This window comes from Curcuma longa, chromosome 11 (genome assembly GCF_044706935.1).
Source record: "Curcuma longa cultivar G26 ecotype Majalengka, Jawa Barat chromosome 11, ITB_CL_G26_1.1, whole genome shotgun sequence".
In the NCBI taxonomy this organism is placed as follows: domain Eukaryota; kingdom Viridiplantae; phylum Streptophyta; class Magnoliopsida; order Zingiberales; family Zingiberaceae; genus Curcuma; species Curcuma longa.
Genome location: NC_133871.1, coordinates 21,368,253 through 21,380,208, shown reverse-complemented (window position 1 = coordinate 21,380,208; position 11,956 = coordinate 21,368,253). Strand labels below are relative to the sequence as shown.

General features: G+C 38.0%; 1 protein-coding gene and 1 pseudogene across 1 annotated transcript; both read left to right on the top strand.

Moving 5' to 3' along the window:
• The first annotated feature begins 1,928 nt into the window (after positions 1–1,928).
• On the top strand, positions 1,929–7,483 carry LOC141841299 (MACPF domain-containing protein At4g24290-like). The gene is made up of 7 exons (XM_074729446.1): positions 1,929–2,445; positions 3,105–3,343; positions 3,671–3,872; positions 3,941–4,018; positions 4,115–4,298; positions 4,743–4,909; positions 6,646–7,483. Exons 1-7 carry the CDS (start codon positions 2,200–2,202, stop codon positions 7,363–7,365), a joined length of 1,836 nt encoding a protein of 611 aa, XP_074585547.1. The 5' UTR covers positions 1,929–2,199; the 3' UTR covers positions 7,366–7,483.
• Positions 7,484–9,188: 1,705 nt separating this feature from the next.
• On the top strand, positions 9,189–11,956 carry LOC141842405 (disease resistance protein RPS2-like; annotated as a pseudogene).

The window sequence follows — 11,956 nt, the reverse complement described above, 5'->3', positions numbered from 1 at the left end:
ACATTTTGTTCTTTATGAATTCTACAAAAAAAAGTAAGTTTATGTTTAATCATAAAAAAATAAATTTAAAATGTTTAATATTTTGTATAGAATTGTGATTCCTTATTCTTTATTCAATTCTAAAAATAAATAATTTTCTAATATAGCCGCTTGCACTTGGAGTCGTCCATGTTTCCTAAGCCTGAGTGGGAAGCGGATTCCGAATCGCGTTCTCAAGTAATGTCCGAGTTGGGACTTTGAGTCGTCAAGTGCTCTCAAATACGAACGGAAAAAGTCCATATAGATAGCTGTTGAATCGAGAGAGCACTATCAAGTTGAGAAAATCATGTGTCAAGTTAGTCAAGACATGTATGAGAGAGAACATCTCCCCTCATATTTGTGTTCATAATATCATTGCTTGTGATATATTATAAAACAACTATAATATGCTACTTGTCACAACATATTTCCGTCACAAATTTGTGATGGGAATCTAGACCGTTCAATCACAATCACCCATTCAATCACAATCATTCATTCAATCTACGATCAGGATTTAATCTTAATTTTAAAATCCAACGGTGCAGATTCCCGTCACAACATTTGTGACGGGAATTCTATTGTGACAAGTAGCTTTTTTCATTTTAAAATTTATAATGTGAAACTAAAATCTTATCCACAATAGAGTTTCTTTCTTCTATTCCCATTTCTAACGCTACAAACATTGATAGTAGAATATCTTTGATTAGAATCGATGGGTAAGGGCCTAAGTCTCTTCATCCATGCTATAAGTTTATTTTCCTTGTTAATATATTTTCCCCCAAACACCTTTTTTTTTTTTAACTATTGTAGCAATCAAAATTATTATGTATTCAAATTGGAACCAACTAAATCAAATCACATATAAATCGTCATTTAAAGCCACCATAGAACTTTCCTAATCAAACGTCGACAGCCCTATTATCTTATATCAGCTCAAATCATATCAATCAATAATAACAAAGAGGTCAAATTTATCTCATTAGTCCATAAATTACGGTCTTATTTTTTATAATCTGATGGGATGTCACGATGACTTGAGATATCAGTAGCTGACCCATTCGACGAAAGCGACCAAGCGAATTAAATAGAACATCGATGATGTTATTGCTACTAATAATATCTTAATTTAAAAACATTAAGTGAAAACACATACGCAAACATCACTTATACCCAATTAAATTGGTACGGACCATTTAATTTGGAATATGCTGTTTGATTACGGCATTTATGATGACTATTAACGTTTCAAATTACGTAAATATATAATTAAGAAAGTCAATTGCTAATCCTGTCCTTTTCTAATGTTTCCTTCTAATGAGATGAGCTTTAGAAATTTATTTATAAGATTTTTTAAAATTATAATTGGGTGAAAATGCAGCAACACGTCGGATTCTGTTTTCGGAGCGAGACCGGAGGAGATCCGACCCGTCATCGTCAAGCGGCCGCATTAAATTCAGTCAACTCGGCAATAAAGTCAAAACCTCCACGCGGCGGAGAGCATCACCAAGCGTCCACATCCCCGTCGAACGCCGGTCAACCGAAGTGGACCCCGCCACGAACCATTCCATTAAGTCAAAGTCGTCGCATGCCCGCTTTGGATTTGCTCCCTTACTGAAAATAGACTAGTGAATGAATGCAGATTTCTTTTGTTTATTTTGGAGGAAACAAAGGTGCGGAATGAATTGGGCCAATTGCATTCGAATAATAATTCCTATCAGTAAAAGTAAAATCTAGTTAAATTATGTGAATTGGGGCAATTAATAACATATTTTTGGCACTCGATTAACATTTATTTAAAAGTAAAAATTATGTGAATTGTAAATAATATTAATATTAAAAATTAAAAAAAATCCTCGTTCCTTCCTCGGTCCCCAGTAAACAGAGCATCGCAAACCCAAACAACCCACAGCCTTGGCGTCAATAAAGACGACGCCTTTGCCCTGCGAGCAAAACTACGCGTATCGTCTTCGTGGATCCTCCTCTCGCCCTTGATTAGCCACCACCAACCGAGGGTCAAACCACTCTTCTCACTGCCATCTTCATCAGGAATAAGTTTACGCCTCCAGAAGACTACTACCGTGCCGATTCCGTCTTTTGTTTACTTCTTTGCTTCTTCTATGACCCTCCCTATTGGATCTGTCGGGTTCGGCGGCTGAGGACCCAGAACTGGGGAGAGGGATGGAAGGGGAGAAGGTGGATCTGCGGGCGCTGCGCTCGCTGGGCCTCGGCTTCGACCTGACACACGACTTCCGCCTCCGTTTCGCCAAGGAATTCCACGGCGGCCGTCTCGTGCAGCTCGATGAGTCACGCGTTCGGGATGTAGTGTTCCCTGGGGGGCAGGTCGTTCGTGGTGTCTCCGAGGATATCGGATTGGATAAGGGCGATAGGATTCGTTTCCGCTCGGATGTGCTCGAGTTCAATCAGGTCACTCTTGAATTTTGTTTTGATTTTTTTCCCTTTCGAGCCTTGGGGAAAATGGATCTTGATAGCCGGGGGGCTCCTTTTATAATGGGTTTTATAAAAAGATTTGAACTTGTTGGCCGGGAAGGAATGCATAAGGATAATGAACGAGCGGGGAATCGTTTTGTATGGTCCTAATTGTTTCTTGTTTTTCTTTTATTTGATATTTTTGGGTTTTCGATCCTTATAATAACCTTAAGTAGGATATAACGACAACTAATTTTGCTTTCTTCGACAAAAAAAGTGTAGAAGCCTGGTAGAGTTTGTATAACCGCAGTGGGATCTGTAGATTCAAGTATCAAACGAGAGGAACAATGGTAATTTTCTGCTATAGAGAGTTGATATAGGGTTCCTTCCCTACCGCACTCTGGTGTCATTGTCTAAATGTTACAGACCAAAAGAATGATGTTTGTTTCTTTATGTAGAACAAGGGATCATTCGTGTAAATTTGATAGGGTTGGTTGGTAATATTCATTCTGTCTTCCCAGTTGAATAAGTATAACCGTATGGAGATCGATCAATTGTTGAGTTATACAAATTTGTATTTTTGGGATCTTTCAATGTTCTACCGAATTGAAGGTAAAGGTCTATATGTATCATCTAAGTCATTGTTTTTGTAACAGATGTCCGAATTACTCAATCAGAAATCTTCAGTCCAAGGAAAAGTGCCTTCAGGCTATTTTAATGCTCTTTTTGATCTAACTGGAGCATGGTTGGAAGATGCTAAAGAGACAAAATATCTTGCTTTTGATGGATACTTTATTTCCTTGTATAATTTACATCTGAAAGCTTCTCCCTTAGTTCTTCGTGATGAGGTAAAAAGGATGGTACCTTCAAAGTGGGATCCTTTAGCCCTCAGTTGGTGAGTACTATTTCTCCCACTATAGAATTATGAAGTTAGTTTATGACATAGATGTTAGCGATCATCTGAACTTGTAGAAGCTATAATTTAAAGCTGGTTATTTTAATTAATTCCTGGTTTCTTTTCTACCAGACAAAGAGATAGCAATTTAACGCAATGGTCTATATTTATCTAATTAACTATTCATGACATTAATCCACCTACAATTTGAAGATATATGCTTGCTAATGGTTACAAGGTGGCGTTATGCATAGACCATCCCATAATGGTTTTATGAACTAATGAAGTCTTTTTTTTTTTTTTCTTTTTCTTTTCTTTTTCTCTCAGGTTTATCAGGACATTTGGAACACATATAATTGTAGAAGTAGCTATAGGAGGTCAGGATGTAATTTGTGTTAGACAGAGTCCTTCATCAACAATTTCGTCAGCTGAGTTAAAGATGCATCTTGAGGATCTTGGTGATTTTTTATTTTCTGATGGAAGTAGTCCTTCTCCTCAACATCGGAAAATCAGAGAAGGCAAGAACAAGGTATAATTACTTGATTTGATGTTAGCTTGTCTCTATGGAAGAATTGATTAATGTCTTTCTTTAGCTAGGTGTCTGAGGTCTTCACAAAAATCTTGCAACCTAACGCGTTGCATCTGGCTGTCTATTCAGAAGCTTCAACCAAGGAAGTATGACTATAGACATTGCCTGCTCATAAATACTATTGCATTTGCTTTTCTATTCGAAGTAAATGATATTGAACTGCAAATGTTGACTTATAATAGGGACTCACTGTCATTTGTGCAAAAAGAGGAGGTGATGTATATGTGTCAACTCACTCAAATTGGCTACAGACTGTGCAGAACAACCCTGATGCAATCCTCTTCAAGTTTGTTCCCATCACATCTCTTCTAACTGGTATCCCGGGCAGTGGATATCTCAGCCATGCTATAAATCTGTATCTTCGCTGTAAGTTATGATTGGTATAAAATGTGCTACTAGATTAATTTTCTCAGTAGGCTATACTTTTGGGAAAATCAATTTGCTCTGATGAATTTACACACCTGCACTAGTTTAATAAGTCTATGGCAGCAGTGTTATGCATGCAAAACATCCTATGTCATTTTTATAATCCTTTTTAAGTGACGCTCAAGTTGCATTTCTCAAACTTTTTTTGGTAAAGTGATTTTCTTATGTACTTGTGGAAAGATACAGTTGCAAGATTCAAGCTTTTTATAGGATGATGTACTATTAAATGCTATCATAAGTATGCATTCCAAAATTTATACTGGACTCTGCATGCATTTTTTATTTTATAAGCGACCGTACTCTGAAATTTCAGTGTCAATTATTTGCTATTTTTCATTACTCATTCCATTGTCTTTGATCTCTCGTGTGCTTTGTACTTGCCAGACAAACCAGATCCTGAAGATTTACAGTATTTTTTGGAATTTCAAGTTCCTAACCAGTGGGCACCAATGTTCAATGAATTAGCTCTTGGACCTCAAAGAAGAAAAGTCCCCTGTCCCAAACTGCAGTTTAGATTTTTTGGTCCAAAGCTTCATGTTAATACTGACCAGGTATAAATCTTGCATGTGTCTTTAAGTTCCTTTGTCTAATTTGACATGATCTCATTTTCGAAAGCATGGGATCCTTCTGTGGTTCACTGTTCTTTCTTGTTGCATTTTTCTGTTTGCTATACTATTATGTCCTTAGGCTCCTCTTTGTATCTGCTTCACTGGTTGGTATAATCTCTCTGATTGAAAAGAACGTTTATCTGTGTTCTCAAAGTATTGAGAAGTACTGGACAAATCTAAGTTAAGGATGGAATATGCAAATGCAGAGGCATCACTGATCTGAATATCTTGCACATGACTCCCTTAAGTTATAGACGGGATAAGCGAAGAGATCGCAGTCACTACAGGTTGTTAAAATTGACCAATCCCATGGCCAAGTTGGATTAGGATAGGTGAACAATGAGCCAAATGTTAAGAAAATGGTCGTTCAGTTAAACCAGTCAGAAAAGTATCCAAATCATTTAAACACGTTTGTAATTAACTGGGAACATCACACTGCTTAGCCTAGCTCGCCATATGGGAAAACAGGAAAGTTTGGAGTCGACCATCGAGGATGTTTAGCAGTCAATAGAGAGGAGTGGAGATGCTCTATATTGGTGATCATGCTAAAGCAAACTTGACTAAGGAGGAGGATGCAGGTGCAAAAAGTGATAGGGCACTTAAATAAGAACAATTAACTAACCCACATAGGTAATATTTGTTTTTATTATGCATTAAACATCAACTATGAACTAATATTGTTAAGCAATAACTTATTATCCTGTGTAGATGGTAAAATATTATCTACTAACTTGGTATATCTATTGGTAACCAGATATTGATGATGGACCAATGTTATTTGGCTAATTTACAAATATGATATGATTAATAAACTGATTTTACAGAAATTTATCAGGTAATAATATGATATTCCTTAATAATTTCGTATCTTTCACTGATAAATGTAATATTACTTAATAGTTTTATACAATATAGAATTATTCCTTAAAATTTTAGTTGCTATTAAAATTATTAAAGAGCATCAGTGTTTGTTATTTCGGAAATATATCATGCATTAAATAAATTTATTATTCTTTTTTATTTTTCATTTTTCTATTTTAATTTATTGCTTTTTTAATTGCAATCTCATCTCTCTGATACTGCCATTGTCTAGGCTTTTGCCTGATTTTGGGAACTTATAGATACTACTCGATAAGTTGAGTCATTGTGTGTGTATGATCTGAAGAATTTGGTAACTATGGTTTAGTGTACACTCGACTGGTTTCAGCTTGATGCTGAACTGGGCATATGGACACTACAATAAAGAAGAGTGTACCTGGTGGTATCCAAATTTCTGCCTGGTCCACTACTTTGTAGTCTGTGCTGGGTGATATTTCATTTGAATCATAAATGCTTTCTTTGTGTTGTCATTGTAACACATAAAGCAACTGTTATCCATATGTATTTATGTGATGTGACAACTCAAATGTCATGTTACAATGGCAATATCTTTTGTGTCAACCTGAGGTAGGTCTCCTTTATTTTTTTCAAATGGTTTGTGAATTGCAATTGTGAATAAATTGTAGATTCTCAGTGCTTTCTTACCACAAGTTTGACACTGTTCTTACTTTTTATTGATCTAGAACACGCTAGTTGGTTCTTATTGTATTGAGAAATTCACTCATTTTCTATGCTTCTGGAGTTTGACAAGCACCTCTGTTTTTTTTTTTTTCTTTTCTTCAATGTCTGAATGAATTTAGGTTTTAAGCAATCAGAAACCAGTAATTGGTATGCGATTATACTTGGAGGGCCTCAAGTGCAATCGATTGGCCATACATTTGCAGCACCTTTCAAGTCTCCCCAGCATGCTTAGAAACACTGGTTCATCTTGGGTATCCGAGTGGCGAGGATCTGAAGAATCAGCAGACCCAGGATATTTTGAGGCTATCCAATGGAAGAACTACTCAGCTATTTGCACATTGTCAGTAAAGCATGATCCTGTTTGGCTCCAAAGAGTATCTAATGGCGTGTTTGTGGTAATTGGTGTGCAACTTGTTACAAGAGGGAATTGGTCCAAGAAAGTGCTTCATCTTCGCCTCCAATATATGCACATTCCAAACTGCACCATTCGAAAGACAGAATGGGCTCGTGCTCCTGCAACTTCTCTGAAGGGAAGCTTTCTGACAAATCTAAGCACAAAATTTAGCACACCATTCACACCAAGGGATGCAACGCCGCCTGCAAAGAATGACCCCGCGCAGCTGAATTCAGGTGTGTATCCTGATGGCCCACCTGTGCCAGTGCAATCAAGAAAGCTCTTACAGTTTGTAGATATGGTCGAGGTGGTCCGCGGCCCTCACAATGTACCAGGTCATTGGCTTGTAATTGCTGCTAAGCTCGCCAAAGAAAAGGGAAAAATCGCCTTACATGTAAAGTTTGCTTTGTTGAATTATTCAGCTGAACCAGAGATGCTCGACTAATGTTAGATTTAAGAGTTTTGATTGCAGGATCAGGCTTTCTAAGCACTATTTGTTGTCTTTCATTAGTATTAAAATTGTACAGATATAGCAATAATTTGCACTTAATGCTTACAACTCATGTCATGTTCAATCTTTCCTTTTATTTTGCTCAAGTATTAGCATTTCAAATCCAGTTTCCCATTATTTGGAAAAATGAGCTGAAAATTGTCATAGCAGGGCTCTTTGAGTTGCATGTTTTTGACACAACTCTGCTGTTAAACTTTGGTCTGCATCTGGAGCTCGGGTTTTAGATCCTCTCTTTAATTGAATTTATCTTCATTTAGTTGGACTATTCAATTAGTTCCCATGATGCTGTTGAGCTCATAGATGATACTGGAGGGTTTGAAGACAGACAGAAAATAAAATAAATTATTTGTAAAGTCAAATAACTATAAACGGTGAAAAACAGAGATACAGTTGTTTTCTTTAAACTATTTTCTTTTGCCAATTGAAAATTTTTTATTGACTATCACTTTATATTACAATGACTACGTATTAATACAAATTAAAAAAAAGAGAATATTTTCAAGAAATAAATGAAACTAGTAAGTGACCTCTCACCCCATTCTTCCTGCCGATCTCATGGATATGGTAATTGAGTTAAATCAACTTTTTGTCTTCAGTTTTTTGTGTGTATATGTATACATTAAATTGAAACTTCACTATGAGGTACTAAACTTATCTACTGGTGAAAAGTCAAAACAAATCGAAAATTTTAATTCGTTTCAATTAGTTTTTATAATTTCAAATTGAATTGAGTAATAACCATTTATATTTAGTAATTTGTATATTCAAAACATGAAAATTCATTTTTATTATAACAAGGATAATCAGTTTTAAAGTTGTATTTGTTTAAGAATCGAAGAAATCAATTTTAAAAATATTAAAAAATCTTTTTTATGTATAATCTTTTTTATTAAAATTTCTTTCAATTTTTAAAATTTAGTTATAATTTTTTATTAGTTTTGAAAAAGGAAAGATCATGTTATTTGTTAATAAAAGTTTCAAGATAAAGATCATGTGTTTCTTTTCCTAAGTCTTTTGCCATGCTGAATATGCTTAGTACAATAAAATTAAGAATATAAACTATAAAGTTAAAGGGTGTCTCTTCAATCGGAATCCAATGGTAAAGTTTACTTGAAATTGACTATTTTATAAAAGTGTGTGTTGATTGTGAATTTTAATGGATAGTTTGCTTTTAAACAAAACCAAGCTAAGGAGAACATACAAATTGAGCCACATTATGTGCGTTTTTATGAATATGGATTAGTATATATTTTATGATGGTTTTAAACCAAAATTGCTATAAACGATAGTGTAAAACAAATAGTTATGATAGTTTTGAACTAAAACTCTTAAAAATAATTTGGTTGTAAATTTTTAGACACTAAAGGCATGAAAGTCAATTCCACGTGATAGAATAGATCAATCGATCAAAAATTTATCATATGGTAAGATAGATCTTGGCGGTTAAGAAATTATTTGGAAAGATTAGGATTAGAAAGGTTTTAAAGAAAAAGCAAAAAATAAAAAATAAAGTCATGAGAAAAGAAAAGTTTAACCTTTTAGTCACACTTTTGCATAAAGGTCCAACAACTTTTCTGCAGGTCCAATAAACGAACCTAACCATCGCACCTCGCCTCAATTCTGTCTCGATAGGGCGACAGGTATGATCGTCTTCTCTTCATTGACAATAAATTTTGCGAAAAATACAATTCTTTTCATAATTTGGTACTAAAATTTAGTTCTAGATATCTTCAACGTTCTGTATCAACACCACGGGAATGGATCCTATCACCGCTGTAGCGACCTTGATTACTAAACTATGGGATCCGATTGCGCTCAAGCTGGCTTTCATCGTCGGCGCCGGAGATAACGTCAGATCTTTGCGCCTTTCCATGAACCGGCTCAAGGACAAGAGCATCGACGTAGCGAACAGAGTCTCAACTGCCAATGCTCAGCTGCTGACACCCACCCAAGAGGTTCTCGGTTGGCTCCGCCGGGTTGAAGAACTCGAAGCCGAAGTGAGCGCGATCGAGCAAGATTTCCTCAACCAGCCTACGTGTTTCTGCTCCTGCCATTACGATCTTTCTTCAAGCTACAGGATTGGCCGGGAAGCAAATCGGAAGACTTCAGAGGTCACTGACATGCTAACGAGGAGCTTCGACGTTGTGGCCACCGACTCAGATCTGGCAGGGGCACTCGACCTTCCCGCGCAGCCCGAACATCGGCGTTGAATCATTGTTGGAGAACGATTTCCAGTACCTGCTCGACGACCAAAGATGGATTATCGGGGTGCACGGTATGGGCGGTGTCGGGAAAACAACCCTGCTCAGAAGAATCAACAATTCGTTTGTGGAGAGAAGATCCGACTTTGACCTAGTCATTATGGTCGAAGCTTCTCTAGATTTCAAGATCGAACAACTGCAGCAGGCGATCGCAGATCGAGTTGGACTTCCACTGAGTCAAGATGGCACAAGTAAATCTTGGGCTATTGAGATCAAAAGGTCTTTGAACAGCAAGAAGTTCTTGCTGCTGCTAGACAACATCTGGGATCCCATAAATCTTACAGATGCTGGAATTCCCACGGGGCAAAGCAAGTGCAAGATCGTGGGCGCGGAGAAGACGATGGAATGCTGTTCCGACAGAACCTGAGCGGCGACTTGCTAAATGATCCAGAGATTGAAGACCTCGCGAAGCAGGTGGCGGAAGACTGTAATGGTCTGCCCCTTGCTCTCGTTGTCGTCGCCGCTACCATGTCAACAAGAATAACTCGTGAAGAGTGGCAGTACGCAGTGAGGCAGATGCGTAAGATGCATCTCGAGAGCCTAGTTCCATTAGAGGCAAACTTGATTCCGACGCTAAAGCTAAGCTACGACAACTTGCCCACTGACCAGCTCAAGCTGTGCTTCTTGAGTTGCTCATTTTATCCCAGAGGTCACTCCATTCCGAAACAAGAGCTCATAGAGTCCTGGATGGGTCTTGGCTTCTTGGAAGAGCATAATGACATCAATGAAGTCTATCAGAAAGGGCATTTTTTGATAGGTAAACTAAGGGAGGCTTCCTTAGTGGTACCCGGGGATGATGAGAGCCGCGTAAAAGTGCATGATATCATCTGTGCCTTGGCCTTGCATATATCTAGACTTGGATTGGCACCTCGACCCGAGAAAGTTTCATCTTCATCTTCAAGTTCTGATCCTGAGAAGATTTGGCTTGTGGAAGCTGGAACTGGGTTGACAGACATAGGCGTCGACTACTTAGAAGGCTCATCGATTGAACGCCTTTCGTTAATGCACAACAACATTGACTCCTTGCCGGAGAAAACAGATTTCCCTGAATTGTTGTCGCTAATGTTGCAGTGTAATGGTTCCTTGCCGCGAGTTGTTCCACGAGGTTTTTTTGAAGGCATGGGACGTCTCCAGTACTTGGATCTGTCCAACACAACAGCGGAAGATATTGATGGAATTGACCAATTATTGTTCTTGGAGCATCTGAATCTATCTGGGACTCCCATCAGTGAACTGCCACAAGGAATACGATTTCTGAGAAGGCTCAAGTATCTTTACTTGATGAATACATACAGTCTTGAGATTATTTTTGCCAAATCATTGTCAGGCTTGCATAACATGAGAGTGTTCAATGCTTATGGAAGTTCTTATCGATTCTGGGCAACTGATGGTGCAGCTGGTGTCGATAGAGCAAGTCTCAGTGAACTGAATGAGTTGATAAACTTAAAAGCTCTTGGTATTTCAGTAGGAACACACTCAACTTTTCAGAAGCTTTGCGACATGTCAATTCCTATCAGATATCTGTATATATCGGATCCAGATCCTGCACCGATGACCAGCATTCCTTTCAACCAGTTGCAATTACCATCTAATACTCTCCCATCGAGAAGTAAAATAGGCACATCACTTTTAGAAATGACTATAGAAAACTGCAAAGATTTAGAGGTTGTTACAATTGGCGAAGACAGGAAAGGCGAGCCTGAAAATGCTGATGAAGGTTTTTGTCGCCTCTGCACTTTCAAAGGCCTAGAAAAGCTTCAACTGTTGCATCTTGGCAAACTGAGCAATGTCACATGGAAAGGAGTTAAGCCTCGCGAGTATTTCCCTCGCCTTAGGCTCTTGAGAATTGTTGGTTGTGACAAGTTGAGAAGCATCACTTGGACCAAGCAACTCCCTGACCTTGTGAAGCTCTACATTTCTGGCTGTTCTGAAGTTCGACAAATAATCGCTGAAGAGGCTGAAGATGTTGAACAAGAAGGGCGAGAAGTCTTTCCGAGACTCAAGGAGTTCATCCTCACGGACCTACCAAAATTGACCAGCATCTACCAGCGTACCTTGCCTTTCCCCTACTTGGTGTCTCTTCAAGTATTTAGATGCCCAAAGCTTGCGAGTCTGCCATTCGGAGAAGGCAGCGCATGCCGCTTGCAAGAAATCCATGGCGGTAAAGAGTGGTGGGGAAATCTAAAATGGACGAATGACAATGTTAAGGCTTCTTTCTGCAGGCATTTCAAGCAAGCAGCTAGTTGAGCCCCGTCTTCTTCCTC